Below are 15031 nucleotides of genomic sequence, written 5' to 3'. Positions count from 1 at the left end.
AATCCCTGCTCAGAGATGCACGTCTACAGTGTCTATATATCCTGAAAAGCACTGACAGAAGAGTTAAAACTTGTTTTTCACATGTTGAACAGTTTCAGAATCAAACGGCATATTTTGGTCTTTATTCTAACAAATGATACAACCAAAAATTACTATTAGTGAAGGTAAGTTAAAAACATGGACCAGACAACTAGTAAAATGCAAAAAAGTGACATTGTTTCCATGATAATTACAAATTGTAAGGAAAATAAATGTGAAACTGCAGCATTACAGGAAATTTGTTAATACAGATTAAATAATGCAGTTATCCTTGCATGAATTACAAATCAAGAACAAATACATTTAAAAAAACCAGACAGTTGCTTTGAATATCAACTTAACAAGGTGGGTTTCCAGCACAAATATCTCCAGAGTTTTTTTGTAACAAATCGTTTCAGTACATAAATCAAGAATTGCAGTAAAGTGAGTACAGTGACTGAACAGCAGCTCCTTGAAAGGAAAAAGAAAACGCATTCCCTTTGCCACAAATTAAAGCAGTATTTTGGAAGACAGTAAACCAGTTTGGTTAAGAAACAACCCTAGGAATTCTTTTGCAACAATTTCTTATTTGTTTACCAAAATTAATGGCTGTCTTTTAATACTTGTTCATAAAAAAAACCTCACAGCCATCAGAAAAAAAAAAAAAAGTGGCGGGATCAGAAAGAAACAATGCCCCGAACTCTGAACTGGGGCGGTCTCTCCCACAGCCCTGGGACAGAGGCTTCCTCCTCCACAGGCGTCACTGGCGCACCGCTGTCAGCTTCACCTCAGAGAACACCGCGGTGTCCATGCGCACCTTAACACGGCGATTCTTGCCAACCTGTGCAAGCTCCCTTTTTCATCCCGCTCGTGTTAACCGTAAGTGATACCGTAACCTCAGCTGGGTGTCCAGCAAGGTGTTTTCAGTTACCCAGCTATTCTTACATTCCAGGGTATCTTGTCGCAGTGGAAGTCCCTACACCTGCACAGTCAAATTAACAAGTTAAAGCTGACACGCTTCTCGTTGCGCAGCAGTGATGAGACCACCTCTGTCAAGCCACTGTGGGTATGTATTCACTCTCCAGGGGACCAAACCTTCCCTCAACACCCAGCATGGTCTTAAGGAAAAGATAAGGGGAAAAACAAAAATTAAGTTCTGCTAATCAATCCCGCTAGAAAAAAAAGATTTCCAAAAGATATCTGAAGAGGAGACCACAAGTGGTAAAGGACACCGGTGCCCACAGCACAGCTGCGGACTAAGGCTCCTCTATACTAGAAACACTTCACCCATCCACAGCGCTGGCGAAGCTTCTGTGCAGACGCATCCATCCCGACAAATATGCACTTTGTGTCAGTACAACACAAACACACTTGCAAGCAAAACAAACTATAGTGGATAAAACATTTATATCAGTGTGGACAGAGTCACCAGCACAGCTACGCTGCCGGGATCACATCTCTTCACGCCTGCGGATTGCTGCAGTTGTGCCAAGACGCGAGCCCCTAAGCTAGGCTCAGCCTAACGTCCCTCTCGCTAATGAGGATTCCTGCAGCTTGCAGTGCATCCATTAGCAAACCATGCCCCAAGTGTCCCTATGTTTTAAGTTTCAAAACTCCACACTAGGAATGTTTCAAGACAGAAAACACATCACCAAAAGATGGAAGGAAATGTACCGAGAAACAGTTCACCGAGTCTTACTTCATGAGGCTGTCACAGGAATCTGAAAACAGTCACTGAACGGGAAAGGACAATCTGGTCGGAGTCAGATCACTCAGCTCCACAGTAAGAAGTAAAGAAGTAGCAGGGCATGTTCACCACAATTACATAAAAAGACTAGAGTCAACCAAATCTGTGTCCACTTTTCTCTGCTGACACTCCAAATGAGAGCAAGCCTTAATATAGCAACCCACTATAAAAAGTTTCTGCAAATCTTAAAATGTATCAAAGTTAGTAGTTGTGTAATCGTGAAGGTTAAAAAAACCCACAAAATCTGCAGCCAGAGTCCATGGAAATCACAGAAAACACTTCCACAAACTGCAGCAGGCTTTGAGTCAGACACCTCATTTGCCACCAGAAGAAGACATGGGCTGTTCCATAGGCAGATGGGGACATACAGAACCCTCTGTTTTCACGTGAGGCTACACAAAAAGCTTTGTTCTTTTTTTTTTGAAGTTTAGGATCCAGTCCATTGCAGTTGCTATATTGCCTAAACCACATAGGACGGAGCATAGGTAGCTAGAGCTATGTCAGCAAGCTCTGCAATGGTAATTTGGAATAACCAAAAATGCAAAGTAATACGAAACACATGGTTCTTTCCCTGTAATACTAAGAAAACTGATTTCTAACATTCACCTTATGGAGAAACGTTCTTCTGCTTTTGCTGAAATTTCCAAGGAACTCGGTACTCCTGTATGGCACCTGCACTCACTTCAGTTTCACACCCAGTGCAAGACCCGATCCAGCAGCACTACACAAAACATTCTGCCCTGCAAAGGGCATCGGTAAAAGAGGGCGACAGGAGAAGTCTGTATTTGGCCCCACTGACATTTAATCCTGACCTCCAGCACTGACAGGATAATTCAGTCTCTACATACATTCAACCCTGGTCTCTCACGGTAAGGATCTCGGCTGTTTCTAAGGAGGAGCATGAGGTGGGTATCAATTTATACCACAGATGTAAAACACTTTAGGAATTCATAATTACTTGGAAGAACAAGTTCTATCATTCCTACTGAATGTTCAACATCTGCTACTGATACAGTACTTCAAAAGTAATTACAATTCTACATTTCCCTTTGCTTCCCCCCCCCCAGTTTTATTTTCCATTTGATTTTGAATTAATAACTCCAGTGTATCGATCACAGTCTGCAAAGTAAACATTACTCACCTGTCAAACTGGCAGGTTTATAGTGATGCTGGAAGAGGATCAACCTCAACTTCCTATTTTCAGTTTATCTGTACTTTGCTGACAGTGATTCACTAGGACTCCACTTAGAGTGGATACTGTACTTCTCTAGAGCAGCCTCTTTGGGTTTTATACAGACGGATTCCAGAAGTTTTGAAAGAACGTCTGCTTCAGACATGTATTTCCACATTCTGTCGATGTGCCTGACAAGTCAGCTTTTATTGCCTTGTGATAAGCCATCTCCATTTATCACCTGCATGGTTAGTTAGGTTGGTTACCTTTACTAAGCATTGATGGTACTCTTTATAATAAAGTTTGATACTTAACTCTATTGATTTCCAGAAAAAGTTTTAACTACAGTGCACAAAGAATATAATTTTGAAAATATTTACATTTTTGTACAATTACACCACAGCACTTTAAATTTCTTAATACAAACAAATAGCACCATTAGCCTTTTGCACAAATTCTTTCTAGCAAACCAAAACGCTGGATTATTGTCAAATTAGGAGACTGGAACCACTTAGAATGAGAATAAGCTCAAGAAGCTAGAGTACTGAAAGGCCTACCTATTCAAAATATTAAGAGGAAGGAAATTAATCTGGAAACATCCCAAGCATTTGCAAATAAAATCTTCCAACATGAGCCCTATTCAATGTGCACTACAATTAAACTAACTTCAGGAGAAACTTTTTCTTATATGAAGATTTAATGCTCGAGCTTATTGTTCTCGTAACTCTTTATATGCATCCCATGTTTTCGAGTGGCTGCTGAATACAAACACAAGATAACCTTGATGGTTGATGCTCAGCCATTATGGAGCAAGTCTCCTAAGTGAACGTGAAAAAAGAAAAAAGTGACAATTTCTAGCTAGTGAACCTCCGAGCATGCTAATCAACACAGCATCATGGACACAGCAGGGACTTCCAAGCCAGTATGATGAAGAGAAGTTAAGCGCAGAGGCAATGAAAGGAAGATTAACAAACAGCTCAGTGAAGAAATTAACGGTTCAGAGAGACGTGGATAGCACCACAATGGATTGCACTAAGGTGCTAGAGGAGGTACCTTATTCCCTGCAGAGCGAATGCTATTTCTGAAGTGTATTGCAGTATGAAAATGCAATTGTTTAATGGTTACCATTTGGTTCATTCATCTACAGAAAATGCATTCCTTCTAATATACGTTCAACTAACATTCAAATTACTGAACTATACATAATGATACATAGTTTACAATTCATGAAAACAAAGCTTGAAAGAATATAATATGGTCATCTTAAGTATGGTGGGATGTTTTATAGGGCTAATATCCAGCTAAGACATTTCATCTCTTATGCTAATGGTCCAAGAGTGCTTTTTGTATCACCAAGAAATGTAAAAAATTTAAAAACTAATGATAGTCCTCACAGCTGTTAAGTATTCTTAGGGTCATCGAGGTGTCAGACTACCACGCTTGCAGTACTGGATGTATAAAAGTGTCAACAACACATCAGGAGACTTGCTGTAAATCAGGAACTAGATTAGATGCCCATTATAGTGAGTATCAGTACATCAGTCACTTGATGCACGTTCCCTTTTCTTCTGGATTATTAAGTTTATCCCTTCCTTTATGACCCACTTTTCTATCTATATCTGTGGGCTATTTGCATCCATTTGCTTTCACTGTGGTACGCTGGTATTGTTATTCACCATTAACCTTCCAGTTTAGTTAGAGATCAGGAAAACGGCTGGGGTCCTCCTTGTAGTCATCAGGAATAGTGAAGATGGATTCATCAAATTCATCGTAACGGAACTCCTGAAAAGTCACAGTGGCTGTGATGGTGGGAAATACAGGAATATCTAGATAGGAAGCAAAACGGTACAATGAAGAGGAAAGAAATACAGGCTTACCAGTAATTACCAACTGTTACTTAAAGAGTTGTAACTTCAGAGTTGCTGAAGACATAGAAGCTTGTTTATTATTCTGTATTGTATTGTATTATTATTCTATACCATGGCAATTCAAAGCTCTTAAAAAAGGAGGTGATTTAAAGGAAGTTATTTCAGAATATAATCAGATACCCTGAGCGTGGAAACAACATCCAACTCAATACACCATTCAAGAAACTGTTAACATTATTAATTCAGTGGTTTTCCTTTCTTGATGCAGACTGATGACACGGAAACCAAGGTGCTATGAACATACGGATTAATCTGTTAAAGTAGAGGACGTGGGCCTGAGGATGATACAAGATAAAATAACCTTGCCACATGTAGGGCTTCAGTTGAGCAAATCCATATGAAAAGACAAACCTTTTTAATGTTTGCTTTAAAATATAACGCTTTTCCAATTTGAATTGAGGTTGAATACTTAAGAGTTATCCTCAATAAAACTGGCTTGCCCATGAACTAACTTAATGAGCTAAGCAAAAATTCAATCCTCAATAAACAGAGCTGTGCAAATACAATAGGAGATAGAATATAGTCTGTTCAGAATTGTCTAGCTTAAACAGCTTACTGGTATACAAGAAATCCTGTAACACTTAGAAAAGGTACTATTACTTTTTGGCAGTTTATGCTCTGATAATCTATACCATGAATAAATTGCTTTATACTTTTCTATTTGTTAGAAGTGTAAGAGTTTTCTATTTATTCGTCAGTGAAAAATATATCACCAGTAATCCTTGAGGAAAAAGAAATACAAAACCACCACAAAATACTTAACTCATGACTGAGATCATCCTTTAATGCAAGGATAATTCTGCATATCTACATTACTCTTAGAGCAAGACCCTAGCACTAGGAAAAAATGTGAATTACAAAGCTCTCTTCCTGACTAGGACTATATTCACCTTTCAGCTGCAGATTTCCTACCTAATGTTACTTCCACTAACTTACCTATATTCTCCTGAAATCTACAGCAACATACTCTTATGTAAGAGAGTTCTTTTCCAAAACTCAACAGAGGTTTTGAACATATTGCATGAACAAGTACACACATTTTGGAAATATAAAGCCACAAGAGTTGTAGTCATCTTACCTAATTTTACAGGAAAGCCTGGTGGAAGCTTCATTTGAACAAATTCTCTAAGTTTGTTAAAGTGCTTGAAGGGTGCAATTACTTCTAAAACATTCAACAATCTGAAAAGGAAAACAGATTTCATTACAAAGTTTTGTTTCACAAGCTTCTTCATGGACACAAGGAACCTGACACAGTTTTGTATTGGTTTAGAGGACATAATTTTGTGCTAAAACTTGTTATGGGCAAAACCAAATTCTGTAGAATCAGGCACATCATTATTGTGACAAGTTAATGATAAACCTGGTCAAACCTCTGGTCTTATCAAGTAAGGTAAGTGCTTGGCTCTTCCAATAACAGGCACACCAGCACTGACATCTCTAATTTTAACAGTTTACTTGCTTAACAGCGTGACTTCATTCACAGGTTTTAAACTGCCAAATTCCCATATCTGAAGATATGAAGAATTTTGCAGTTCATAAACACATTAAAACATTTCCTACATATAAATAACATTCATGGCCAATAATTTTGACTTACGATTCAATTCCTAAGGGAAATTCCTGGCTCATAGCTATCGTGGCTTTAAAGGTTTTCTTGCTTTCTTTGCAGACCAGCTCTCTACCCAGATGAGGAGCTCTGTAAGGCAGAGGGGAGAAAGACAAAGTCAGTTTTTCTCTCAGTGAAACCTTGGTTTTAAAGGAAGGAAGGAAGGAAGACTCAGGTTTGAAAACGTCAATCCCTACAATAAAGCAAATACTTCAAAAGTAAAAGTTGTGCATAGTAAAAATCAGTAATCACCTTAATTTAGATTACTATGAGTTCTGCTAAGCCCGGAGACAAGACAAAAACAGTCAGGGAAATGACTGAAGAAAAATCTTCAAATAATTCCTCATAAACATTATATTAATAAACACTATAGAAAGACATGACAACCACCCAGAAATATATACAGCTCATCTCAGATGTTAATTAAAATAGTCTATACGTGAACAAAGTATCAAGTTGAACTAGAAAAAGGTTAATTTGCTTTCAGCCTAAAATATGAAACAATCTCAGAGAAAGTGGAAAAGTTACTCTACTATCACTAGAAGGCAATACTGGAAAACACAGGTCAGAAAATTCTGTTATAGGAGAGGAATAGACAGGTAACAAATAAGATAACAAATCCTTTCCTCTTTTGCTTTATATTAGCTAGAAACCTAGATTTCCCATTAAACTCCTTTCAGTTAATCAGATTATTAAACAAAGCGAAATCTTATATACATACGTATTTCTGTCCCAATAGTAATAGCTGTTCAAGCATAACCTATTTATTCTGCTTGAATATTCATTCTATTTCAAATACATTAAAAATTAAATTAGTTTAAAAAAACCCCAAAAAACCAAAGCACATCCATGTGCCTTTTTAGTAAGCTTGTACTGTAGTATCACCATATTCCCTGGTAACATCTGACTATAGGCCAGTCTAATACCTTTGGAGCAAGGACTTTTATCATTGTTACTTATGTGACACACTCAGCACATTTTTCGGTTCTTCTACATTCAACAGCTAGACAGCATGCAGTCCTAGAAAATAAACTCAACTGCTTGCATCTTCTATAAAGGAAGCTAATGTAAATTAATTTAAATTATAGCTGTTCTCTACCTAGTTACACACGTAGAGGAGAGTATCTTGCAAAGACCTAGCCAGTACTAGGAGATCTGTATGTCCTTGTATTCCAGAAGTGTGCATTTTTGTACAGTGCCACTGCTACTAGAGTCTCATTAAACCATAAACTTTTATTTTAAACATGGTGAATTGGATTATTTGTTACTATCATACATAAAGATAAATGAATTGCAGCAATGAATTTGTCAGAAAATCTTCCTTAAAAAAAAAAAGCCAGCTTTGATGTGCATATTTTCAAAATGTTTACATTTCAAGCCATGGGTATCAGGTAGACGCCCATCCAATATTTTTATCACCAGTTGATGCAATAATACTGTTTACGTATACAGGTATCAGCTTCCCAGCCAGCCTACTGAAGAACATTAAAACATCTGAGACATCAAACCCAGTGTTCCTCTGTCCCCAGAAAACGATAAACAAAAAGCACCCACAAATGAGAGAACACACACACACAAACCCCCACTCACAACCCCAAACCAATAATCTGAAGGTGTCTATGGAAGCTAGTGTCAATAAAACAAAAATACTTACTTTCCATTTTCAGCAGATATGTACTCTTCCCATGTAATTGTATTGGGTGATGGCGGAGTAAGTGACTGCCGTCTGACAGGCTGTTCAGAAAAACATGTCTTAACTGTTTATCTTTCCTTATATTCTCTTAGAATTTTGCCATTCAAAAGATACAACTGTACTTCAATTCTACGAAGAACTGCAATATAGTCTATCCAGTTTGTAGCTGATACTTCACTGGGCTTTTCCATCGCCTGCTCTTGCTCTCATAGTCTCCATTTAGGTATTTGGCCTCAAACTGTATTTTACATAGAAGTTGGCTGTTTTAATACATCAGTTAATCAGTTAATTCAAGTGTCTGAATGACAAGTAACAAAGCACAAGCTAATACAGAAATAAATTAATCATTTTTAAAAGGCTGTATGCGTGTTCCCAGATGCTGTCTGGCTCATTCTGAATAGCTCTTGATTTCATGGTGATAACAACAGGTTTAATCCATTTTAATGAAGCTAAAGGAAAACACGATTGAAAAGAAAACCTGAAAGACATTCTAAACAATAAACATTTGGTCTAAAAGAAGTTAAAGTGATTTGCCACAGCCAAAACCATCATCTTTTACTAAGAAACAAATTAAGACTGAAATATCCAATATGATCACAGGAGTTCCTCAATATATGCACTAATCAGGATAATTCATTAACGTATCACCATGATTATACTTGTAAGTCATATTTATTATTTTAAAATTAAGACAATCAAAATAGAATAAAAGCGTTATCTATAGATTTTTCTAAATGACTGGTGTGAAAGATTATTCTCCTATGCAAAAATTAATATACTGTGAAGAATTACTTAAGCATACCTCAAAATTTTGTTCCATTAAGTTGCCACCTTTACTCAGGCTCTCCATGATAGCTTTATTTCGAAGAATATCCTCCTCACTGAGATGTTCTCTTCTTTTCCTTGATTCTAATACAAGTCCATTAACCAAGTAGAAATCTGCCAAAAAGTTTCCTACTCTTTCCTGCAAGAAAGGAATTGGACATTATTGACTTACAGAAGATAAAATAAAAACATTTAAATTCTTGTATATCCAAATAATTGCACTTCAGTGCAATAAGATAATGTCAGGATTGAAACGTTGTGATTCACACAACCAACCACATGAGCTATCAGTGGACAATCCCTTACAATCAGTAAGGTACAAACAGTACAAACACAAGAACTCCATCAGGACAGATATTTCATATAAACGGAAACTTTAAGACAGAAAAGATGGCTTAAGAATTTAAGAGTGGCCAAGGCACTAAAATCCCCTTCAACAGCAAGCTGTGTTCAAGGATAATTTACAAATGTAGAATACAGACTTGGTATTCAAAAGGAAAAAAAGTTCTAAAACACTAGCTCAGATGAAAACTTTCAGTGAATGGCACCACCTGAACAGATCCACATGAAAGCAAAATCCTTCAGCGCTAGTCACAAGATAGCAATTTCCTACTCAAAGCAATTTCCTATTCAAAGCAGTTACGACGGTGGCCGTTTCAATTTTTTCACAGCTGAAAACTTGTACCTCAGTCAGACTGATAACACGGAAAGGAACACCCAAAGGAAACTACCCAGAACACTCACATCTTCCTGCATTTCTCTGACACAGGAGCACACAGAATCCTTACTGCACGCCCTGGAATGAATTTGCAGAGACCATATACTCGTACAATAAAGTAATTTTCAGTACAATCTGTTCTCCCCCTTGCCCAATAGCTGATTTGTCATCTTTCTTCCAGGCTACTTTTTTCTTACGAAGGCAGTCCATCATATATATTCTATGTGGTCAAACTGGTGACAATTGTGGGGGGTAGGGGAGAGACATTTTTCCTCTGTCCTGAACATCTTACTCTTCTACTCCTTATTTCTTCCCAACCACATCATCATAAGGCTGTCTGAACTATTTTGTCTCCAGTAATGCAGTCTGTGAAATTTTCTTTCAGCTTACTGTTTTGTCTTCTCGAAAAAGCCATCCCGTTTGGGCACGTGTGAAGGTAATTGATTTGGTTGATAATGTTGCTGAGTAAATATCACTGCTCATCAAAATGTCAACCTCTTCTTCTGTTTCCATCTCAGATTCCTAGAAGAAAAATTCCCAAATACTGAATAGAACTTAATAATAATGATTACTTCTTTAAAAAAAAAAAAAAAAAAAAAAAAATCAATAAACCTTTTCCTTTGGAATTTTTCCCAGAACTAGCATTTCCTGAATTTTCAAACTGTTTTATAGCAGCTCTGACCAAATCGTTACCAAATAGCTTAATCTTAAATATTAATGCAAATAAAGCATCCAAGTGTGATTTATCCAGAAGCTCAGCAGCCACACCCTTCCCACAGGCAAACATCCATATGCTTAAGTGACTGGTGGATAAAGCTATAATTAAAAACTTGACTAAATACAAGGGGGCCAACAAGTCATACCCTTGCATCACTAACAACTAAACTGGCCACAGAGTGACTAAACGGATGCAAAGCAGTGGTGAACAAGTTTGAAAACCCACCTGAGGACACCTAAATTAAGCCCACTGGAAAGATTAAAAGTAGCATGCATCATAACTTAAAACATATTTGCCTATTCAGAATGATAAGATTTTTCCAGAAGATTCACATTCTAGCTTTTTCCTCATTTAGAAGTCTGCATTCAAAAGCACTGTTTTTCATAACACAATTTTATGTGACCTATACAGCTTAAGTTACAACAACCGAACAAAAAATTCTTTGCATTTCTTTGAAGCTTGTTTGGGTCTTTTTGAGAGGCACATTTTGTTTAATAAAATAAGTCAGACTTCTGATGTGAAGTAAAAGCTTGAGGTATTTCACATACTACATTCACACAGATCTTTACCTCATGATGTATTCGCTGGTAAACTTTTTGTTCATTGTCTAAAACTACAAAAGATTCAGAGGGTGCGGCATCACCATTAAAAATGAAGCTTAAATCCCCTCGTTGGCACTTCATGTCGGTAAAGTCTATGAGAGTTGTGTCCAGCCTGTGAAAACATATTAATACTTTAAAAGAAGTTACTCATAAACACTCAAATACACTAGCAAGTTCAGTTTGCAAGCAGAAGCTTTTTTTTTTTTTTATAATCACAACCAAACACACTAAGGCCTGAGTTCCCATAGAATATTTCATAAGTGAAGCCTGGATGCAAAAATAAAAAAAATTGCTATTAATAATTAATAAGTTTCACATTATAACATCTCTACCATTATAAATGTGTTCCAAACTATACTTACACTAACTTCATAGGAAAAGGTAAAGTTTTCTTCAGAAAACTTTATTTCAAAACTGACAGCATGAGGAAGTGACAGAATTTATATAGCCAGTATGTGGCATTTGTATAGCCACACTGAGAAATACAACTACTCCGTGTGATCAGCACCCAATTCTACAAGCAGCAGCCACCGATTTGAGTAACAATATTAGGACATGACCCAAATTATGAAGAGGACTAAGAAACAGACTGATTTTTTTTATTTGACTTATTTTAGTTGCTATTTCTACTTTTTCCCCTCACCAACACAAAAGAAATACTTCTGCTGACCTAAATAACTAGAAGATTGAGCCAAGGACAACGATCTCTCTAGCAATTCCTAATGGGTTATTGCTAGAATATTTACTTCTTTAACAAAATGGTTAAAAAACGTGAATTTAGTGACCACTTCAGCTTCAAGGGCCAATTGCTTAATACTCATCACATATTGGCCTCTGATTTCAAGAAAGAATCTGTAGCTATTTCCACTCAGTGCCAGTCTTGTAACTCCCAGTCTCGTATAAGCAGAGCACACAGAAATGAGACGGAAAAAAATGGTCTCAGACTCAAATTTAATCTAAAAGGTCAGTTCACACACCTATGCTAACAGCTTTAATAGAACGAAATTTTCTACAGATTGAATCTTCTGAATCATATTCTGATTTTTTGTTTTAAACTTTGGAACCTAAAGAAAAAGACAGAAAAGACAGTTGAATCCAAAAACCCAAACTAAACCAGTTAAAGAGCTGAGCTTGGAAAGACTCCTGGAAGCACTCTAGTGAGTTTGTGAATCTGTCACATTAAGCATTTTAAAAAGAAAACTATACCACTTTTTCACTACATAGACTGGAGCAGCATAATTTCTCCACAGAATACTGAAAGCTCATTTATCTGAAATGGTGTTAAAAATACAAAATTCCTATTTTTCAATTAATCATTGTCATATCTGGTAGGTAAAGCCTTATGCAGCTCAACTGCTTTTGCTTTATATTTTAAGTGACTCAGGAACTGAAGTTAAATTCAGATCAATAGAGAAAAAAAGTCTGAAGTTAAAACCACTTGTTGCCTCTAAACACCAATGTACAAACACAATGCTGTTTCACAAAGGTCTGCAGACCCTTCAGTGATTTCTTTCAGACCAGACTGGAATCCAGTGTTTTCACTAACATGCAGATATTTATGACTTAGATAACACACACTGTAAAATCAGTACTTACCTGATATTTATACCTTGTTTGTGTATTTTACATGCATCAGAAGGCAGAATTCGGGAAAGTAAAGGCACTGAAGGTAGGGAGAGGGAATGCAATTAGGACATTGAGGTTCCTCTGCAAAGTATTTCTATTAAAACTATACATCAGTTTGAATCTCGATGTATTTTAATACAAATACTACATACCAATTTTCCATTAAAATCTCAATACAAATACAACTGACTAATACCAAGGTTATTTTTATTCAATAACTGCAAAACTGATTTGCAATTGTACAGACTACTTTCAGCATCAGGACATAATTTAGAATGTCCTCAGCCACAGCTAAATCATTTATAAATTCTAATAACTCGTTTTCTAGCTGTTTGAAATTTTAATTCTATGATTTGGTAGTTTACTTATATATTGTACCAACTGAAAGCCTAGCTACAATTAAAGCAGAACACCCACAGGAGAAAAAAAAATCCAATGCACTAAGCTTAAAACATCAAGCAAATATTAAACCACCAGTGGAACTTAGAGTCAGTACAGTATTACGAGATGGATATACGAGACTGCAGCTGTCCTTATTCTAAAAAGGGCCATTTACTTTATAGCAATAAAACCAATTCAACACAATGGCATTTCAACACTTTCTTCAAAATGAACTACAAAGAATTAAGACGACCTGTAAAATGTTAGCCTAGAGGACCAATAATTAGGACAGAGGCACTGCCCAGAGCATCTTTTTCCCTTCAAGAAAGAGAATACATAGAAAAAACTAAATAATGTAAACAGAGGCACAGTGAGACTCCTGGAGAAGAGGACCCCTAAAAGCTGGCTTTACCTCTGGCATCACCTTTTCTGTGCGATGTCTGACTGCCATCATCATACTCTGCAAGTCAGGCTCCAGCCTCATCGCTAAGCAATGTCTTATCTTACTCTGTGCCTAGCTCTAGTCTCTTTTTTATGCTGACTCTTCCATAAAAAGTCCACTCATTAAATGTGCAGCGCACAGAAGGCCACCTAGAAAAATGAGGTGTTTGTTCCATATCTGTTCAACATTTGATGGCAGCCTGGCTGCTCATTCCTCCTCTGAATATTGGAAGAGGCATATAACGCAGCAAACACTTAGACTATGCCTATATGAAAGTATATAAAATTACTAACTTTAATTTCAACCAGTAAGAGAAGGTATCACTTCTAGGATTTTGACATTATTCAGACATGTTGATCATTGTTAATACATTTCTGCTAATTTATTTAGATTTTTCTTCTACGGATAAGAGGAGGTGGAAATTGAGAAAACACTAAACGTTATACAGTCACACAAAAGAAACATTAAGGTGAAGCTAGGGTTTGAAGAACCTACCACGTAGTTGCACTTAACTGACAGTCACCTCTCAGAGTACAGGCTGAAATTCAGGAAATTAAATGCCCCAAGTCCAGTTACTCAACTAAATTGTTCAAACCACTGCTCTACAGTGACACCAATTGACCAGATAGACACGTTTTAATATTCTACTCTTCTAATCACCAATTTCTTAAAGTAAACAACAGTTTGTTGCCCCACATATTGCGCCACAGGACTACACAATAGAATTCAGCTCCAAAAATGAATAATCAAAAATAATTCAGCAAAAAAGTTGTCTGTCCTTTCTTTATAAATTAGATCTTGAGAACTGCATTGTGAACTTTCCAACATGCAAACCAGAAGAGAATTTAAGCTTGAGAGAACAAGCGTGCTGAAGACTGATTATATTATCTCCCTATGAAACGAATATGCAGTTGCTTACCCCAACTTTGAAAATCCCAGTGAAGCTCTAGATAGAAGTCACCTAGCTGAGATGAAAAGAAGAATATGTTAACAAGCTTTTTAGTCTAAAGGACAACTGTAAAATTTGCTGAAAGACAGACAGAAGTTGTGTTTTGCCAAAGAAAACTTTTTCTCTAATGTTAGTATTTTAATTTATATTGAACTTGAACATTTCTGAAGCTTTAACTAGAATCAATAATGATAAAATTACGTACCTCATTTGACCTATTTTTAATGAATTTTTAAAGCAATAATTTACACCGCTATTAAGCCATGGATTGTAAAAGATGTATTGTAAATATGCGTTTAAGAAAAGATCTATGGAGCTCTTTGCTTGCTTTGATTGATCACATCCAACCCCATGGAATTCTATGTTCTTAAATTAATGAGTCAAGTTTCAGCTAGGAGTATTCACACACACAAATTTCAATTTGCCTTCTGGAAATATGCTTAAGTCATTATATAAAAATTCCTCTACCTCCACAAACACATGCCAGCCAACTCCTTTAAACTGTATGCAAAGCAAAAGCAAAGTAAGGGGTGACTTGATTAAAATTAGCAAATGTTGATAATACACTGAGCTAGCCACATACTTCCACTCCACGCAAGAAGAAAAA

General features: G+C 36.6%; 1 protein-coding gene across 1 annotated transcript in view; it reads right to left on the bottom strand.

The window, feature by feature from the left end:
• Positions 1–3872: 3872 nt before the first annotated feature.
• The window catches only part of ANKRD13C (ankyrin repeat domain 13C), a gene marked incomplete at its 5' end in the record, with an annotated part of 17142 nt that continues 5983 nt past the window's right edge, over positions 3873–15031 (bottom strand). Inside the window, 9 exons of the mRNA XM_009584884.1 lie at positions 3873–4762; positions 5943–6043; positions 6462–6560; positions 8125–8204; positions 8966–9127; positions 10097–10228; positions 10994–11138; positions 12623–12689; positions 14395–14440. Of these exons, the coding sequence (XP_009583179.1) occupies positions 4632–4762; positions 5943–6043; positions 6462–6560; positions 8125–8204; positions 8966–9127; positions 10097–10228; positions 10994–11138; positions 12623–12689; positions 14395–14440 (963 nt within the window). The remainder of the gene's footprint in view (positions 4763–5942; positions 6044–6461; positions 6561–8124; positions 8205–8965; positions 9128–10096; positions 10229–10993; positions 11139–12622; positions 12690–14394; positions 14441–15031) is intronic.

This window comes from Fulmarus glacialis, unplaced genomic scaffold (genome assembly GCF_000690835.1).
Source record: "Fulmarus glacialis isolate BGI_N327 unplaced genomic scaffold, ASM69083v1 scaffold3549, whole genome shotgun sequence".
NCBI lineage: Eukaryota > Metazoa > Chordata > Aves > Procellariiformes > Procellariidae > Fulmarus > Fulmarus glacialis.
The sequence above is the reverse complement of the archived record's forward strand: the minus strand, read 5'-3'. Positions and strand labels throughout refer to the sequence as shown.